This window comes from Anarrhichthys ocellatus, unplaced genomic scaffold (assembly GCF_004355925.1).
Source record: "Anarrhichthys ocellatus isolate YVR2014 unplaced genomic scaffold, GSC_Weel_1.0 scaffold15, whole genome shotgun sequence".
NCBI classification, from domain to species: Eukaryota; Metazoa; Chordata; class Actinopteri; order Perciformes; family Anarhichadidae; genus Anarrhichthys; species Anarrhichthys ocellatus.
Window position 1 is genome coordinate 1,186,161 of NW_022280045.1, and position 20,189 is coordinate 1,206,349.

General features: G+C 44.8%; 1 protein-coding gene across 8 annotated transcripts in view; it reads right to left on the reverse strand.

Moving 5' to 3' along the window:
* The window catches only part of cdh24b (cadherin 24, type 2b), a 133,117-nt gene that overhangs the window by 8,221 nt on the left and 104,707 nt on the right, over nucleotides 1–20,189 (reverse strand). For all 8 annotated transcript variants that reach the window (XM_031854781.1, XM_031854778.1, XM_031854774.1 and 5 more), the window contains 7 exons: nucleotides 14,732–14,988; nucleotides 13,438–13,574; nucleotides 10,849–10,970; nucleotides 8,452–8,569; nucleotides 5,185–5,505; nucleotides 2,121–2,328; nucleotides 203–680 (listed from right to left, as the gene is read on the reverse strand). In XM_031854781.1, the coding sequence (XP_031710641.1) occupies nucleotides 203–680; nucleotides 2,121–2,328; nucleotides 5,185–5,505; nucleotides 8,452–8,569; nucleotides 10,849–10,970; nucleotides 13,438–13,574; nucleotides 14,732–14,988 (1,641 nt within the window). The remainder of the gene's footprint in view (nucleotides 1–202; nucleotides 681–2,120; nucleotides 2,329–5,184; nucleotides 5,506–8,451; nucleotides 8,570–10,848; nucleotides 10,971–13,437; nucleotides 13,575–14,731; nucleotides 14,989–20,189) is intronic.

A 20,189-nucleotide genomic window follows, 5' to 3' on the forward strand; every position in this document is an offset into this window, starting at 1 on the left:
CATCCATTTTCTGACTTTGATCAAAGAGTCAAATAACATAACTGCTTGAATTGCAAAGAAATTAACTTCGTGAAGCAAAATTCAAGCCTTCTATCAACCAGAGCGCATTTGGCTGCTTATCATGGAGCATATTTGGGGTCAAATTAGATCAGTTTAACTATGATCCCAACTTGTGTGTTTGGTGTGAAAGCGGGGTCCTTACCCAGTCCACATCTTGACCGTGGTTCGCCTTGTCCTCACTGCTCCCCTCAGTGCAGTTGCTCGCAGTGCCCGTCCCTCCTCCTCTCTCCTGGCTGTCGCTGGTCCTCGGAGTCCCACCGTCCGACGTGCTCACCCCACTTTGGGGCGCGGTCCCGTCGCGGCTTCCGGTTCGGCTGCCCGTGCTGATGTCTGTGGGAGCTATGTATATCGCGCCGGACTCCATCGCCCCCACCATGGCTCCCTGGTTCTGGATGACCAGAGAGTGGTCTGGCTGGCCTCCAGGAAAGCGGTACCCCAGCTCTGCCAGGCCTGGCTCAAATGCTCCGCCCGGTGTGCGTCGGAGGACGGGCAGCGTGTGGCTGCTGTAACAGAGGCGACCGTAGAGAGGCCCTCCCGATCCTGAGTAGTTGTGCTCCACGCCCGGATTCTGAGCCCAGCTGTAGGTGCGAGCTTTTTCTTGGTTTTGATGGGCGTAACGTCTGTGAGACACAAGGCAGAATCTGTAATTAATTTATCATGTCTATTTTTGGTAAGTCGGTTGCCATTTTTGACTTATTTTGACAGCAAACAATAGAGAGTGACAGGAAAAAAAAGGTCTCTGGTGGGAATCAGCCTGGGACATTGTACTGGTATATGTCTTAACTTTCTGGCCCACCAGAACACACCATCTCTGGTCAATTTGAGAATATTTTTGCAGAATCAAAGGCCAAGATATCTTGACTTCTAGCCTCTAGTATGAAGACCAAGCTACAAACTGTTGTATCACGGGGGTTCTGTTAGAAATTGTAGTCACTAAACCAAATCCAAGACAATCAGGGTTACTTTCCCAGTCTTAACAAAAGCTTCCTCAAGAGCCACAGGAGACATTATAGAACTGTTGCAACTCGCCAAGAAAACAGAGATGCATTGTGTGAATGTGGCTCGAAAGTCTCTGTAGGATCTCACATACAACAGAACCTCAAACTGCAGCTTCAAATTTTCCATAAAGTTTAACTATCCGTCCCTCCGTGACAGGGAGTTAAGAAACACATTAAAAACATCACAAAGGTAGTGTTTATTGCAGGGACATTGCAACGGATTGCGTTAGATTTAAAGTTGTTGTTTTTTTTTTGTCACATTGTTGTGTCCACCTCCATGAATTGCAAGAAGCTATTTCCGATAAACTTAATGCAGCCTTTGTACTTGTTTATGGCCTTTCCATATGGCTTGCCGGAATTCATCGGAGCTAATTAGTAGTCCAAAGGCAATAACAATGTTTCGCAGAGACATCAAAGTGGGTGCAAACGGCCCTCTGATGTAGCAGAGCGTAAACAAGCTTTAACAAAATGAGCACAACAAAGTGTTCTCCCAGGACTGCAGAGCTTGATAGCCTTCTGTCTCAGCATTTTGATCGGTGACCGATTAAGATCTGGGAGTTAAGACTCGATCCGTTACTAAAGTGGATCAATTAAGTGCTGGACTGGGATGAAAGCTTTTACTCTGAAGGGGGTAAATTTGTTTCCTCCCTAACTTCCTTTTAGCACATGAAAAGAGGCCAGCCAAGATGTTTGATGTAATCAAACAACAATTGTTATACATGTGGAACTCTGGAACTCTCTCCCCAAACACATCCGAGACTGCACTGACCTTTGCACATTCAAATCTCAAATCAAAACCCACCTGTTCAAAACTGCTTTTAATGTGTGACCACTATTGTGTATTTTATGTTTTTAGTGTATTGCTTTTATATATGATGATTTTAATGTAAAGTGTCTTTGAGTTTTATGAAAAGCGCTATATAAATAAAATGTATTATTATTATTATTATTATTATGTGTACATGTGAGCACGCTCTCTGATGTAGCAGACACACACACACACACACACACACACACACACACACACACACACACACACACACATTCCCTCAGCCTACTTACACATTCCTGCTGTCCAGCGTGCGATAGCCACGTGAGCGCGAGCTGTGCGGGGCGCTCTGGAGCGCGGCAATGTCGAAGGCGGCCGTGTCGGCCTCGCCCCCGCCTTCGTCGTCGTACGTTATGATGTTCTCACGTACGTCGTCCTCCTCCAGCGGTGACAGGGAGTCGCGCTTCTGCCGGCGCAGCGACAATGACAGGGCGCTCACCGCTGCGGAGGGGTGGGAATGAAGGATGCCGAGGCATAGGAGAGAAATTGGAAAAAGAAAATGATTAACAAGGGAGGAGGGGGCAGAAGTCGCCGGGGAAATAAAGGGAAGGAGGAAGAGGAGAGAGTGAGCGAAGGGAGACATTCAGTCAGACAAAGAGGTGAGACACAGAGACAAAAACAAATAGAGCAGAGGCCTTAGGGTGAGAGGGCTGGTGTATCATATCAGCAGGCTACATGCCTCCACTGTGTAATCGACTTTGAGCTCCAGTCAGGCAAATGGACGCTTTATTCTCCCATGACTCGGCGACTCTTATTCCATATTCCCAAAGCAGAGAGCTACATTCGACAAAGGGCTGCGGGCAAAGAACCAAGCTCTGCAAGCTTTCGTCCCACAAGGCTATACCTGTGATGGAAGTCCACCCTGAAAGATGGATTTCTTTCTGCTATTTGACAAGATTTTTCGTTAAACCCAATAAGTGTATCGTGTATAAAATGTGGAAATATTCTGCTTGTATATAGTCAAAATAGGGAATTGCTGAAATGTTGTTTTTTTTAAAAGACACCTGATCAAAAAGGGGCCTTGAGGACCTACCCAAAAAAGACCTGAGAATAATCAACTGATCCTTACGTTCACTTATAGACTGTATATAAGAAGTTTGGCATTTTAGCCGTCGCCATCTTGGTTTTTTGCAACCACAATTGACACTAGAGGGTGGAGCTAAGTACAAGCCATTGCTGAATTCAAATTCTTTAGGCAATCAAAATGTTACAATAATCATTTATGAGCTTAAAACACGTGAGAGTGAAGTTAAAGTAAGACGAAAATGCAAACAACTACAGACCGCCGTGGTAGCGACCTGTCAATCAAAAGGTAGCCCCGCCCTAAAGCATACCCTGCTTTATCAATGTGATTTTAAATGGACCATAATTCACAAAATGAGCATCGTGCTGTATTGAAAAAGACTTGAAACTAGGGACTGAAACCATAAACTCATGTTTGCAATGTTTACTGATGTAATAAATCAAGTGAGAAGTAGAGTCATTTTTCTCATAGACCTCTATACAATCATACATTTGATATATTTTTGAACTCTATTTCATCCCCTCATGTTTTTATGATCTGCTGTTTGTATTTTATTCTATTGTTGTTTTCATGTTGTCTTTGGTTTTTATCTGTTTGTTTCTGAAAAGCACTTCATAAAAGTGCTATATAAATCATTTATTATATATAAGTTAATGCCAATGCTCCAATTTCTTGAGGTACTGAGTAGGCCTATGTCTCTTATTAGAGCTCCATGAAAACTATTGATTTGCGTTCTGTAACGCTTGTGATGTTGAAATGGACCTCAGCCTTTCTGAAAACACATCAAGAGACTGCAGAGCTTCAGCAGATCCAATGGAGCAGCTTCAAGTGGCAATTTTAAGGCTCCATTCTGCTAAAACATATTTTGCTCAGACTGCTTTTTCTGTGAAAGGAACAAAGTCCTGGAACTCGAAGGCCTGACCACTTGAAATCTGCTCCACACTTCACCATCTTTAAGAGAGCTTTTAATGTGTGCCGTATTGTATCTCGCTGTGTTCAGTTCACCTTCTCTTTCCCTCACTGTGCTTTCAGGGACGGGTGTTGCACATTTGCCACCGTTATAAACACTGTGATAATAATGTGCTTGCGTCTCCATGTGGATGCACCAAAGGTGGTTAAGCTGCCACAGTAAGTAAATCCACGGCCTTAATATTGTCGGAGCTTTGCATTATTTGGTTTCCATGAAACTGATCTAATGATTCCTGTGAAGAGTGGGAAATCTCTAATCGTTCAATCTGAGGGATCACCTTTACGCCATGAGTAACATGTATTTCTCTCCTCGTCGGGGCCCGACGAGTGGTTACCAAATGGCTCGATATCCCTCTTATGTATGCCAAGCCCCTTTCTAATAACCAGATGGGATCCTGACGGAGCTGTTGTCTGAGCTTCTGTAAGAACATTCGGCATTTTGTGAAGGGGCCCAGTTATACTGTTCGGGATTAGCATCAACCTATTTTCGATGTGAAAGACAAAATTGTCCTGGCACAAAGCTCTAGCTCTGTTTTAAGGCCACAGACTTGAGGCGAATGCTATAAAGTTGTGTGTATTTCCCGGTGTGGTTGTTGCCCTTGACACTTGGAGAACTGAAGTCTAAACTCCCACCAAAACACACGCTCGGCATGATCACCTTCACACCGTGTTGCGTTTCCGTCTTGATTGAACTGGCCTCTTCCAGAATGATAATGCCCCCATCAACAAGGCATGAGTAGTGATCCAACAGGCTAAATAGAGATGACAATGATGCTGGCCACGAGCCAAAGCCTTCTCAGCACCTCCACATTATCCAATTGAGCATTTCAGAGTTTCTGCAAAGGTGGCAGTGACATTTTATTATGCCGCTATCAAAAACCGGAGGGCCCGGATAATCACTCAAAATTGTTATTTTAGCAGTGATTAGTGCCGACCTTGCCAGAGGAGATGACTGGACCAAAATTGCGAGGGAAAATAAACCCCACTATTCAGCAGCTGTGACCAAGGAAAATATTTACGCTGCTGCCTCCATTATTTTTATATGCAGATTAAACACCCAGGGATGAAGTGGAGGGTAAACAGCCCTAAACACTATTTACTCATCGTTTTATTTTTTTAGATTAGCATCAAACTCCTTTATAGGCAGAACATCTTAATGATATAACTTCATGAATAATGCTGTAGTGAAAACATGATGTTGGTTATAAAAGTAAGGGGTTCAGAAAATGATTATTATTACACTTTTTAAAATTTCCACTGTTGTTATCGTCTCATGGTGACGTCAGATGTATCAAAGTATTTACCCAGTAGAGTGGCAACACAAGCCAGGATGGCCAGCAGGGCGGCGGTGCTGAGCCCGGGGGACGGCAGTGTGGACTGCTGAGGGAGACACACCGCCTCTCTTTCCCAGTCCCACTCGCCCTCCGTCTGTTTGTCCTTCTCCTTCTCCCCGGCCCGTGCCCCTCCTCTCAGGCAGGGACAGACGGACACGGTGACTGTCCCGGTGCTGGTGAGGCCCGACGTCCCGTCCCTCAGGACCAGCGGCACGTGGAGCGTCAGGGTGGAGTACCCGGAGCGGGACAGCGGCTGGAGCTGGGACAGCAGCACCAGGCTCGCCGTGGGGCCTGAAGGGAGAAAATGAATCCGTTGATAACTGCACGGTGCAATTTTCCCATTGTTATCCTGTGCTGAATGGCAGCGGGAGGTCAGTGATAGATATACTTCACTGTGCTCGCGTTTGCAAATTTGCGAGTCCAATCAATAGGGGATTGATTTATACCGCAAAGGAAGCAGGTATGCTTACACACATGGAACACATCATAAGCCCATGCATCTATTATCATTTCAGCAATAACGGCTCACACAACAGCAGCAACGACAACAAAGCTCTGGTCTCTATTGGTCTGACAAAAGAGCAGTGACGTGTCTGCCAAGGAGAGAGATTCCCTCTAAATGAAATGTACAAAGCTACAAAAAAATAAGGCGGCAGATAAGAGAGCTCACAAACGTTATGTGGAAAATATTTAATCGGCATGAAAGGCACTGCAAATTTGTATAAATATATATAAAACAGACTCAGTTATCAAAACAATCTTCTCTGATCCGAATCACAGATTGAGTCATTAGTGTTTTTTTAACAAAGCAAATGCTGCAGCAAGCCTTTGTCAGAGGGGCTGTCCAAATGAGAACAGAGCGTGTTCTTGTTTTTCTCTGTTCTGCTGTTGGATGACACTTCAAAGAGGCCTTTGATTCCGCATGTCAAGCGAGTTTATCCTCCAGATCCTCAGTCTAACCAGAGCAGGTCAGGACACGGGACTGAATACACATATCAAGATAACTTAACTTGATTAATCAATACTCTTTATCTTAAAGATGGGTCGAATAGCTTTGCGTAGTGTGAAGAAGAGGTCGCTTGTCCAACCCACCACCCAACTCTGCTGTTCCCCCGGAGTGCTTTGCGTATTTTAGCTAAGCGCTTTGGTTTTGTGGCCCGCAACTTTATTGCTTGGTTCGCTGCCACCACTCTCATCAACCTCATTTAGTGAAATAGCTCAGATAAACTCACTGCACTCTACCTGCTCAGCACCAAAATGGAAGAACAACACAGTTAGCAAATAGCTGGTTAAGGGGACTACCCATTTTTCCGAAGGCCCATTATTCCAAAATTGTCTGAAAAAGGTCCCAATGGAACGAAAGCCCCTTTGTCCAACAGCCCGTTATCTCAAAAACAAACGACCATTACTCCGAAAAAGGAACAAACAAAAGCTCATGGCTAATTATTATGCAGAATGACCTCAACAGACCTTCCAGATTTTTTTTTTCTGCTGGCGAATGCATGACCCACCACTCTGCCTCTTATTATGCATAATAATTAGCAATGTTCTTGTATTTCTTGCACAGAAATTTTGTATTTTCGGAGCAATGGGCCTTTGAAGCAATGTCCGTTTGTTTTTGGGATGATGGGGCTGTCGTACAAATGTTTTTTTTGGGTCCAATCGGACAGTTTTTGGACTGTTGGGTATTTAGAATAATGGGCTGCCGGAACAATGGCATGGCACCCAGGTGAAAGGGGCGCAGCATTTAGCTACCAAAGAGCCAAAGCTTTCCCTTGGAAAATGGCGGAGACCAAAACAAAGCAAACATTCATCAGGTGAACGGAGACTTGACTTCCGATAAATGCCAATGGTAGATGATAATGTGTTAATATTGTGTTAAGTGTTTTGTTCACTGGCCCAAAGAGGCCCAAAACTCAAAATGAATCTTTTGAAATGATTTTATGAGAGGTAAATACAGTTTACGGGACTAATCGACTTGCTATATGTCTTGATAAAGGACTGACATCTATAGCTTGCCTGACACATTCATTCTACCAAATAAATAGGACCACTGTTGGAGCAATGTTCGGACAGGCATTTCTGCCAGTAATGCAACTGTGTAGTGCAGGTGAGCTGGAGACCTCCCTCAGTTTCACGGTGTTCCACCGATCAACAGTCCTGTAATGTGTCAGAAAGTGTAGCAAAACAGCAAAAGGGGAAAAAAGAAAAAGACTGCTTGCTGATTTAATCAGGGAGGTACTACACAGTGAATGGCGCATGTTTCAAAATTTTCAAATTTGCAAATGTTTTATGTTTTATTCAGCGTGTTTGTTAGGGCTCAAGGATACACACAATGTGTTTTGCTGTGAAACACTGACTGCAAAAATCCCTGTTTGCTTTCAAGGAAATTCCTCAGGCGACATTTGTGGACAAATAATTTCCACTTTATGCACAAGCAATGTGAATGCGAATATGATCAAAGATACAAAAGGGTTGCGAATGTAGCACAGTACATACTTGTTGGTGAATGCAGAAACTTTAATGTCATTTTCTTTTTTATTTATAGTTTTCTTTCAGCAAAAATAACCCCTAAACTCTGTGCTTTGATGCAAAAAAATCAGTAGTACATCACTTCCTTGAATTAAGAAGCCAGAACGCCTGTGATTCCATGATTGTGCTGTACTTTATATGTCTGTCAGTGTGTACTTGCACTGTACATGCAGTATGTGTGTGTCTTTGCGGAGGAAAATGGGCCAAAGAAAGCGGAACAGAATGAGTATGTACTAGAAACAAATGCTAAGTAGCTAAATTCAATTGAGCTGAAGTGAATTAAATGAAGCAGCTCTGATTTCTTCAAAAGCCTTTCTTTGTAAAACAGTAAGTATACGTGGTCGTGGGGAGGAGGAGATGGATGTGGAGGGTATGGGAAGGCAAACAAGAGGGACGAATAAAAGAGAGGAGCATAACAAAGCAAAACAATTGGGCCACCGGAGTTGGGAGATGGATGGTGGAAGAGAGAGGCAGAGACAGAAAAAGGGAAAGGGGGAGGTGGAGGGAAGAGGCAGAGGGTTTGAGAGGAGGGGAGAGGAAAGAGAGTATAGGGGAAAAGACAAAGATGGAAAGAGAAAGGCGGAAAAGAAAATGTGGGATTAAGAGCCTTAACAAAGTAGGGGAGAAACAGTGTGTGTCTGTCAGGGGAGTGGAAAAAAAGGGTATTAAGAGATATACAGAGAGAGGAGAAGATTGAGTGCCTACCACCGCTGTCCCTGACGCTGAAGTTGAGGGCAGAGCTGGACTCCGGAGGGATGCTGAAATACACAGTGCTGTCATTCCCTCCCTCATCTCTATCAATCGCCCGCAACACCTGCACCACCTGAAACCCAGAGATAGAGAGAGCAGACGAGATAGGGTGAGGGGAGGGTGTGAGTGTGTGTGTGTGTGAGGGGGTGGGGTGGTCGAGGGGAAAAAAGAAGGTATTGGCAGAAACAGTTACACAGAGAGTGCTTTTAGCTCCAAAGCATTAGCCGACGTCAGCAGGAATCCAAACAATTAGCCGCCGAGAGACACAGGCGGACCGGGTCTGATACTCACACCCAATAAATAACTGTGTCCGACGTGAACCGCCGTTCACAAATACGACGCAGTGTGGCTTTCAATTTGGTAATGGAATCCGCGCCAAGCCCACAGTGGCGATCGTAACGAAATTAATCTGAAAAAAAAAAATGAAGAAGAATCTCCCCCAGAGCCTAAACTGATGGGTAATTTATTTCTAATGAAAAAGTCTGGTCGTCATTATGCAAGACGCCCTCTCTGAAATGCTTTCGAGTGCTAGTTACGAGACTGAACGTGGGGATGAAGTTAGTCAGTGTCTGCAGGCCGGGGGAACATTTGTTCTGTGCAGTCACATTATGTTATCAGTTGCTGGGTGTGAATATTCAAACGCGTGTTGTCTAATGACTAAGTCACGCAGAGAGACAGAGAGACGTGCACGCACACAAACCCAAAACACATTCAACGATATCACAATCTCTGTTCCTTGAACTGTTTGTGCATCACGTCGTGCACAAACACAAACACCAACGTCACAGACGGAAAAAACAAATCAACGTCGCTGCCACCAAATCACAGATTTAGTGGCGAGAAACAACAAAGACACAAGGGGAGCGCTGAAAAAAAAAAAACACCAGCAAAAGAAAAAAAAAAACAACAGATGGGCCAAGACACCAAATGATGGCGATGGAGCCGGCGTGGAATACTGAGGATGGAGGATGAGGAGGGGGGAGCAAAGGATGGCTTCCAGGGAGAGATTGAGGAGCGCAGAGATGATTTCTATAATTGAGACGGGATCAAGTAAGAACACCATGATGCTGAGAAATAGAAGCACACAAAAAAATTGATGGCAGGAAGGAGGGAGAAAGTCTGAGAGCAGACTCGAGTTTAATTACAATCTGAATAGCTGCTGCGTTCCGATAACGGGCCATTGGGGATTCACCTGCCTCAGTGGTGAATGGGCACACTGTAGCCGTACGCTGCCGTATCTGAATAGATGTACTGGTGAACTTTATATGCTCCTATAGTTGAATAGCCATGGTTTTGTATAACATTCTTATTGAATGAAAACTGCTTTGAAGTGAGGTTTTTTTTATAGGAGATGTCACTGTTGTTAGCTTAGCATCTTAGCATGCTAACATTAGATGACTGGCAGAAAACGGGAACTACAGCTGAGGCTGATGGGAATATCATGTACCAGATCAAGTACCCGATGATGGTGTTAAATGAAAAGTGAAGGGATCAAGAAGGTTTACATTACAGTTTGTCCTCTGGGGACCATGAATGTCTGTAAATGTCATCCATCCAAAAGTTGAGATATTTCAGCAACACTTACAGCCCCTTTCCAATTCAGGAACTTGACAACTTGCACTTTTTAAGAACTGTGTGAGGTTCCGGTACTGTGATATCTTGTGCCTTCTTGACAAATCACAATCCTCACCAGCACTGCCGCCTAGAGTTCGACCGATATGGGGGTTTTCCGGGCGGCCAATAGACAATATATAATGCTGTTTTTCTATTTTTTGCATCCAAATTATAATAATTTGCTGTACTAAAATGAAGATTTATTTAACACTGTTATTGGATGCATTGTCTTTGTTCTCTAAAGTAAATCTACAGTGCACTTATTTGAAAATTAAAAAAACATAAACACCTAGAGGTAATCAAAAAACTAAACTTTGTAAAGAAAGAACGTATGAATGTTAAATAAATCAAGTTTTAGTGCACTTAACAGCAGCATTTGTCAGATGATAGCAGCATCTCCTTGTTATAGAGAGAAAAACGAATATAATATATATAATATAATAATATAAATATAGTAATATATAATAATATATAAACTATATAATATTATAGTTCCAGAGACCTGTCCCCAAGGCGAGTGGAAACAAAAGCAGAACCTGGGACAATGGACATGCATCAAATTGTGTTTTGTCATGTTCCTGCAGTGGAAGAGAACAAATAGACTGCACCAATTTTCACTCTTTGAATATTTTTTGTTCTTTACAAATAGCGGTATTAAATTTTATTTTTGGAGTGGAACTCTTCATGCAAACACAACCCATCTATCAGACATCAGAGGCCTCTTAAACACATACTGACCTGCCCAATGGAGGATGAGTCACACATGGCCGTTGTGTATTGCCTGTCCAGCTCGGGTGCGTTGTCATTCAGGTCCAATGTCTCTATTGCAACCAGAACTCTGGACACCTGGCTGGGATTGTCTGAAAGAGCCAATCACAAAACAGGCAGCTTACAATACAGCACTCTGAGAAGCATGCAGACAGCTGTACTGTAAAAAACACACATCAATCCAATTCCCCAATGCAACGAACCCGAGTGTGTGCGCTCCAACAAACTCAGTCGATTGTCCTCATGGGCGAGGTCGAGCTTTTCAGTTTTTGCCCAGAAACTTCAACGGCACTCGGATCAGGTTAGCGAGCACACAGTCGGCTAAAAATACAGTCGTACATTTGGTTTCATTTGGCTCGTGTTACAGCTCACAGGCTGAGGAGCAACTGATGCTTCCACATCGGTCAGATTTCTCCACATCAAACTGTTGCATTCCTCGCCAAAGCATGTGTGTCTGTGTGTGTGTGTTTTCTAAGAAAGAGAGAGACGGAGCAGAAGAGGGATGTAGAAAGCAGTCAATCTGCATGCAGTTACACCGGGGCATAGTTTAAATGGATTGGCAGAGGGTCTCCCACACTCCGTTTGCTTGGATATATATATATATATATATAAACATACACACTTGTGAGCGTGAAGTCATCTCCATCACACTTGAAAACGTCACACTCTGAGCTGAACATTCACCGGAACATCTGAGGCTGCTCTTGTGTGGGGACACAATCCAGCACACATCTTCACTCAGGCATCTAAGCAGGCAACCCTGCAACACAGCAGGGGGGCATTGTTGTGTAAATGAACACACGCCCACACCATGTTCTCAAACCAGCAACCGGAAAAATGTGCTCTTGCTGTAATGCCACCGGGTGAGCTGGCCTGCCCATGGCATGGCAGGGCTCCTACTGTGGTCTTTGTCAACACAGCCTCCGACAGCGTAGTTTGTTAGCTGGAGCTCATTATTCAAGACAGGCACTCACTGTGCTGCCCTCAGAGTCCTACCAACACTTGCTGCCACAAGGAGTAGATTTTAAGAAAAGATTAACTTTGTCCGGAGCAAGACTTGGCAGGAAAGACAACTTCCTCTCCTCGCACACACAGCGGCCACTGGACTGCATTCTTGAGCAGAACTTTCACTTTTACACCAACTAGTTGAGATGATCCAAATAATGGCCTGGAGCCTGCCAAGAATAATTGTTAGAGGCTGGTCTTGATTTTTAAATAAAGTCATACCAGGCTGAAAAGGAAAAAAAAGGTTTGTTATTGCCATTGATGAGCATTTGCTGATCTGGCATCGTCAAATCTCATGAAATGACCAAAATCTACAATGAATTGATCCTGCTAACAAATATAGTCTGTGTATTCAAAGCTTAATATATTATATTCCGCTGTGCCATATCGGGCCATTGTGTTTTTCCATTGGCTGATATGTTCTGTCCATAACATGGAGCTTGGGGTGTAGTTTTAGTCAGTCCCACATACACTTGCTGCCCCAAATACTCACTGGAGCACCACGTATGTTAATCCGCAGCCTGAAAATAGTCCCAAACAAACGCACTATTTTCATTTGTTTGAGTGATGTTTACTAATAAACACATTTCCCAGCTGATTAAGGAGATGTTTTAGCCGTTCAAAAACAATGGGCTCGAGAATGAGTACCACAGACAGATTAGGAGTATTGGGAGATGCACCTACGCATTGTTAGTTTTGGTCTTTTCATGAAAAACCCCCACACAATACTGCCAGCCTTATCATTAAAACCATGCTTTCACTGCAGTCTAAGCTCTTTACCACCCCCCCCATCCCTACTATCAAGGCCACAACTATGGCTCCTATAGGGTTTTACCACTATGAATTGATCTATTCGACAGGGTCAACACCAACGCGTCTTGAGTTATTGTTATAAAGTATCTCTTAGTTTAAAAGTTCATCCTTGACCCTGGAAATAAAAGCTGACAAAAACAACCTCACCTTGGCCATGGTCGAAAGCTGCAGAACAGCTACTGAACAGACATTGTGATTGTCCTTTCATCTGCTCATTTGCGGTTTCTCTCTGATTGAAATACAGCCTGTGAAGTGCCTCGGCGTTCGCTGAAACTCCTCGCTCGGAAACTATAAGGCAGTCTCTACCGCTTTGTGTGCCTGCAAAGCACCGGTCGCGTTCGATTTGTTGCTTAAATTCTTTGTTTCCAGTTCAATCCTTATTAAACAGACCTATCGCAGCATCAGATAACTCAAGCCGCGTGGATCAATTGATCCGCCGGCAAGCTGTAACAAACAATTTGTGGCGCCAAAACAGCATTCCCCTCACGGCTCGATGATTGGAACGCTAAGCCGCTTAGCGGACTGCATCACACACTGGATATTCTGCTTTTCAGATACCGAGCCGTGTACGGTTTACACTTACTTAAACCTCTCACACCATCATGCTCATCAGGGGGAGCAGGTGTCGGTGCTGGTAAAATGCTGGTCCCATTTAAGAGTTTCAGCTGTGAATAAGAGAACTGATCCAATGGGTGAGTTCTAGTGACAGTGTTAAGTGGTGTGCAAAGAGGGACCTCTGACCTCTCTGGGTGGCGATGACAGTAATGTTGTGCCAGTGGTCGCGCTCCCGGTCCAGCTCCATGGCTGTGGTGATGAGGCCTGTGTCTGGGGTGATACGGAACAGAGCCTCCGGGTCCGACTGAGGATCAATGGAGAACCTGGAGAAGGGTAAGTAGGGCGGGAGGAGGGAGATAGTTGAGAAAAAGGGAGATGAATAAAAGTGAAATGGGGAAGGGGGCACAGAAAAGCACAGAAAAGAATAAGTGAAGGGAAGAAGCAAGCCGAGGTGGCAGTGGGGTGCCGAGTGAAAGAAGCACACGGGGCGAGTGTGTGAGGGAGCGATAAGGAAGTCTGCATTCAAATGGCCAAAGAATTAATATAGGGAGATTATCGCAGCTGATAGGAGCTCTTTTGAAGTGCCACCGATTATCTAAATATCTCTATGAATATACCAACTATCATCCCTCCCCACACACTCACTCTTAGCACTGCTAATTGGGACGTGGCTGTGTGTGGTTTGTTACAGGCAAATCACTCGCCTCCCAGACAAAAAAAAAAACCTACTGCAAACAGCAGTGGAAAGATTGGACCACAAAAACGTATGTGGGTACTGTCGGCTCGGGGGAACACTGAGTGGGAATTTGGTTGGCTTTTTTTATTTGGTTAGCTCTTACGCTCGTGTCTTGTTTCTTTTAATTGAAGAAGTTTGGATTTTAATCCCAAAAACTACATATGCCTTGTTTAAAACAATCAATATTTAAAAAACAAACAAACCCAAATCCTAGCCTGTAAAACATTAAATAAACAAAGAAATTCAACTCGCAGCGACATCATGTGCTTGATTTTTGTTATATATTTGTAGGCAAAGCCAGAACTGATTATTTCAATAACTAAAGGAACATTTGGGGAATGCACTTTCTTCCTGAGAGATAGTAGATTGACACCACTCACATGTCTGCTGCCGGTTAGCTTAGCTTAGCACAGAGACTGCAAACATTTAGCCTGTCTCTGTCCAAAGGTAACAGAAAACACCTCCCAGCGCCTCTGTAGCACAGTCACTTACACTTTATCTCGTTGTTTAACCTGTACAAACAGAGCCAAGCTAGCTGGCTGGCTAACTTTCAGCAATTAAGCAAATAAGCATAGTTATCATAAAGTATTTGATTAATAAAAACCTCAGTAAGAGTATAATAGAGGACGCAGTGTAAAGTAGACCAGCTTTATCTGAGTTCACCCTCAAATCTCAGCTACTTATAAAAAACATAACAATAGTACTGAACTCCTACATGCTATATGAGGAAAGATGCTACTGTACCTTATGTTATTGGTCAGACCCGTATCGGGGTCGACGGCGCTGACCCGGCCCACAGTGCAGGCCGGCGGACAGTTTTCGGACACGTCCATGTGGTATCGGGCTCGGGAGAATCTCGGAGGCTCGTCTGCATCCAGCACTGCTACTCTGATGGAGGCCCGGTCCTTGAAGGGGCCTCGACGCAAGAAGCGAGGATCTACTATGGGGTTGAGGACCTCCACGGAGAAGGAGTAGGAGCTCCGGCTCTCATAGTCGACCGCCTGGGGAGGACAGCGGAGGAGGGCTAGTTAGCAGGATTAAAGATATTTATTGTAGAAGTATATCATTGTCAAAGGTTTAGGTACAGTACTGTGAAATCTTTAGTGGCAAGAAATTATGCAAATGTTGAATCCAATGAACTGTGTTGTGCTTTCATTTGGTCCAATCTTCACACTACAATTTCCACAGATGACTGAGGAATTACATATCAAAAGCAAAGGGATGGCAAAAACTGAATTATTCCAACAGATAGGATCTCACAGAGGCTCAAGAATGGTCACATCCAAAATCAGCCGAAAATAGTATGGCGTAAATAAGGCTCCCATGGTTACCATGCATGGTGTTGCGTTTTTGAAGTGATCCTTTGAAGGTTGTTGTGGATGGATGCTTAGATGCTGGGCTCGTGTGAAGTAGGGAAATGTTACAGCATTGCCAATGAGATTCCACGACGCTCAAGAAAGGTTGAAAAGATTCTTTCGAGCTCCGACAATGAAGCTACTCCATGATTGGATGTCGGTTTGATATCGCCCCGGAGTTGATGTCGGGATACTCTTGACACGTAATGACTGGAGGATGCATTTAAATGTAGGGTTTCCCTGCCAGGGAGTTGAATGTTGCTGCCGTCTCCGTAGGAGTTGTGTAAGATTAGTGCCTGCTATCTACATGCAGCACAGATGGAAGTAACCACCACGGGTACTTGGGGCATTCGCATCTAGCTCGCGCTGCATTGTTCGGCAGCTGCAGTGGCAGCAACCCACTTGGAACCGTGTCGGTGGATACCTGGCAGGTAGCGTGTTCTGTTCTAATGTTGCAAACGTGTCGGTAGGAGTCGTCTCAGACCTTGAGAAACACCGTGGGAGTAAAACCTGGACAAACTTGTTTTTGTGAACACACAGGACGGATTTATCTTTTGGAGGTAGTGCAGGCGCTAGCTTCGATGTCGACACACAGCTGCCGTGAGCGATAGATTTTCCTACGTTGAAACTGAAAACAGAACCACAGAGATAAAGAAAGAAAAAAGCCCTTGTTTAGAACATCATCTCCATCACCATGGCGACTCTACTATCACCATGGAGACTCGTACCTGGCTACGAGAAGCCTTAAAAAATTCCTTTGTCTCCTCGCATCTACACAGGTGGAAGAGATTTCATTTGGGATAGAGGCTCGGGCCGCAGTGATTGTTTGTTACGGGGAAGTTATGAAGCCTATTTGTCTGAGGTGTGATTGCGGCGCTGCACTCCCACCAGCGGGTCGCCTGTGAAGCGAAAAGACACCCTCTGATCGGGTTTGCCTGGATGATTGTTAGCGAGGGCAGAGGCATATGCAGCTACATTCACTGTCTCACACACACACACACACACACACACACACTGGCAAACACCTTCTGTTGATAACATTTCAGAAATGTAACATGTCTGGGTACTTGTTTGAGGTATTTGGTGTGTGGGCTTGGGGACAAGTACAAGTGGTTCTTTTGAGCCCGCGTTTCCTCAGATCCTCTGTCAGTGTGCGTGTGTTCTTACAGTAAGTGTGCATATGAATCCCCTCAGTGGGATTGGCACAGAGAACCGTGTTGGACAGAGGATAAATAGGCTATGCAGAATATTACTAAAAAGAAAAGAAAATCATTGTGAGGTTCCCAGCGGCACTGGGAATATTGATATCCTCTCGCTCGCACTGTTTCTGATCTCCCTTTTTCTATTTCCTCGTCTCTTTGCTTCCCTTTTCTCTGAGCTGTAAAGCAGAGTAAACTGCTTTACAGAAAATCAGCAGTTTTAGAAGATTGATGAAAGATTACGCGGAGAAAAGGTGCGAAGTGAAAGGCATCGAAATGTTGGCAATTTGGGGGAATATCTCTGCAGGAAAGATAAATAAACGAGAGGAATTGTGTGTGGAGATGAGAGCACGCACGCGTGTGTGTGCAGATGGAGGGGTTTAGGCGGGTAGATGGCGGGAAAGGGTTCCTTAACGGGGTCCCCATTACAGGGAAAGAGAGAGACAATCTGTCTGAGGAGGAGAGGTGTCACTTACACTGTGAGCACACACTCATCACCCCCACCCGCCCTCCCTCCAGCACTCCATCACTGAGATCCCCCTACCCGCCGTCTCACACACTCCATCACCCAGCTTCCCTCCCCGCCCCTAAGCCATCCCCCCAATCATCCTTTTTTTTTTCCCCCTAGTGTGTGTGCGACAGGGTCCAGCTCTGACAAACCGCAAAGCACACACCCATCTTTCTCCCTCACACAGGAAGCACTTATCACACAGCGACACAATTGTTTCTCTATGTTTTCTGTCCGATGCAAGTGTGTGAACAAAATGTTTTCACACGCACAAGTGCTCTGGCGGCTCGTGTGGAACTTGTACACACACACACACACACACACCTTAAAGGGCAGAATGAGTATGATTTGTCAGTTGCGGTTTGTAAACCGCATGGAGACCGGTTTAGGGTGCTCGCCAATCCAACCCCAGATTCACTGTCGTTTTGGAACGAGCTTCCGCTTGGTGTTAGCGCGCCTTGCTACATTTGCGACCACGAGTCTATAAGTTGGGTATTAGGAAAGCAGGCTTTCTCAAAAATGTAATGCATTTGAACTCACCGACAACATCCAGCCACTTTGATGCGTAGATATTACATCTGATGGTCAAGAACGAATAGACAGGTAACGGCCCACGTTTTACTTGGGCGACCCAAACCATCTAGAAAACTGTGCTGGGCATTTTTATTATAACCTGAGCCAGGAGGATCATGCGACCGGCCGCGCGTGTTCGTGAGTGAGTGTGTACCTCTGTGTCTGTCCACGGCTACTCTCACGTCCTGCTGCAGCAAACCGCATAATATCTCGAGTGCTCATTTATGGCTGCATGCTCTAGGACCTCTCGTGGTTGTGGTGACTTTCACTTTCTCAAAACACCTTTTATTGCCTGTTTTGTACTCCATTGTATCCATTGACTTCCTGCTGACCCCTCTGTCACCACTCTTAACAGACCCCGGCCGGTAGGGGCGGCTAGTGATAACACAACTGAGTGCATCGCCGAACCCCAGCCGCACCATTGCGCCCAGAGACACAGTGGGGTTTGCTCACTTTTAGTGTTTTGGACTGTGTGTTTGGCTAACTGCTAACAGCTAACGGACTGCTAGTACACACACTGATGAGTAAATCGCCGCCACTCAGCCTCTGCTATACTGGCAGGCAGCTTCGTGAGTTTGTTTTTATTTTTGGCAAGATTGTATGACATGTCTAAACGACATCTCAGCCGCTTGTTTTTGAGTATGAATAAGGTGTGCTTTACGACACCTTACAGCCCATTGGTGTCTAAAGGGCGGGTTAGCCAATTGTAGGTTGTATTCATTTAATCACAAAATACAGCAGCTGTCTTTGCAAACACACCTGGGAAAGATCTGCACTACTGATTGCACCTTTCTAGTTTTCACTGTTTTCCAACCTTTTTACAGACACAAATAATTCAAAATCAAAAACACACATTATTTATAGAAAAAGCCCAGTATATACTGACACACTCCCTTATCTCTATTGAGTGGTGCCTTCCTCTTACACGCGTGCACTCTACTAGTGTAACCTTCTCCCGTCCTGCGATGCTTCCAATGTCCTTTTTGAAATTCAAATTTCTCGATACAATTTCCCTTTCAAATTCGCTTCACAGTTAGCAGAAATTAATTAGCTAGACTGGTGATACATAATACATCTCTTCTCAGGGAGGCCGACCCATAGGCATGCATGCTCTATTGAGAAAGTGTGTGTGTGTGTGAGTGTGTGCATGCATTACAGTAAATGCTCATTACTGCAGGGTGAGGCTTCAGATCACAGAGGTGGTGACTCTTCAATACATAATGTATAATAAGAAGATTGCATGCTTGTGCTCACCTAAGAGTATGAGTCTGTGTCTGTCTGTGTGTCTGTGTGTCTGTGTGTGTGTGTGTGTGTGTGTGTGTGTGTGTGCGCGCGCGCGCGTGGTGAGTGTGCTCGAGTGTGTTCAGCACCCTGCTGTCCCTGGCAGCTCGAGTTTTTCTTGATTTTGTGCATTCTAAATCAAGATCACACATCACATTTGTCTGATGACAAATGCAGCTTTGGACATTTCTGCCAACAAGCACAACTGCAGAGTCGGGAGAACAAAGACTCCTCTAAATCTCCCTTTTGACTTTGTTCTTCCTCTGCCCGCCATCCCTTCCCTCTGTCACTTGTCTTGTCTTCTGTCTTATTGCACTCTCAGATGTCCCATGTCTTCCCTTTTTTTCTACTCATGAGCAAGACATTGGTTTCTCTCTTTTCTCTCTCTCTCTCTCTCTCTCTCTCTCTCTCTCTCTCACTCTCTCTTTTTTTCCCCCTGTGAGGAGATTAACACAATCTCTCCTCGGCGTGAGAAAACAAACACAGATAATCCTGGGCGCGCTGCTGGCGTGTGACCGAGGATTAGCCAGCCGTTTTAAGTGAGAGCATATGGAAATAATAACGGCAAACTACCACATTCGCGAGCTCGCTTGTCCCCCAGGTAAGAGAAGGAATGAACGGGGCACAAATAGCAGGCTTACACAGCTCACAGCGCCCTGAAAACAGACCTCAAAAGGGGAACCTCCTGAATCGGGGATACTGCTGTATTCCTTTTAACGATGTTGTGACATGCCTTGTGTTGCGTCTGGTGATCCGACTTTATTATATCCGTGCTATTAAATTCAGTATACATGTGTAATGAGGTGCTGTGAAATCGGGGAATTATGGCAGTTTGTTTTTTAATGTTTCTTCGCCGCATCGGCGGCTATATGAATGCTCTCGCAAACCAAAACACACCGAGCCTCCATTGAGTCATCACACGTCTGATTTGCCGAGCCGATGACAAGACTTTCTACGTCTTTTTTTCCTGTTCTTCTAATTGGCCCCTCATTGTAGCAGATGGTGAGCTTTTGACGAGCCGATTGACTTCAAGGAATGCTCGACCTGCAGCCACCAGTTAGGGCTCCCATGAACGTTAGCCTCTGGCCGTTAGGGGGCACTGCTGCAGAGTGGAGTCGAGGAGCTCCTGTGCTGGAAAGAGTTATGCAAATTCTTCAATTACCTGCTACTTACACTGTGGCCCTGCTCGCATGCTGTATCAAAAATCCATTAGGAGCAATATGTACATTCATTATGAACAATATGTAATGAGTAAATAACTGAGCTGGGGGGGGGGGGGGGGGGGG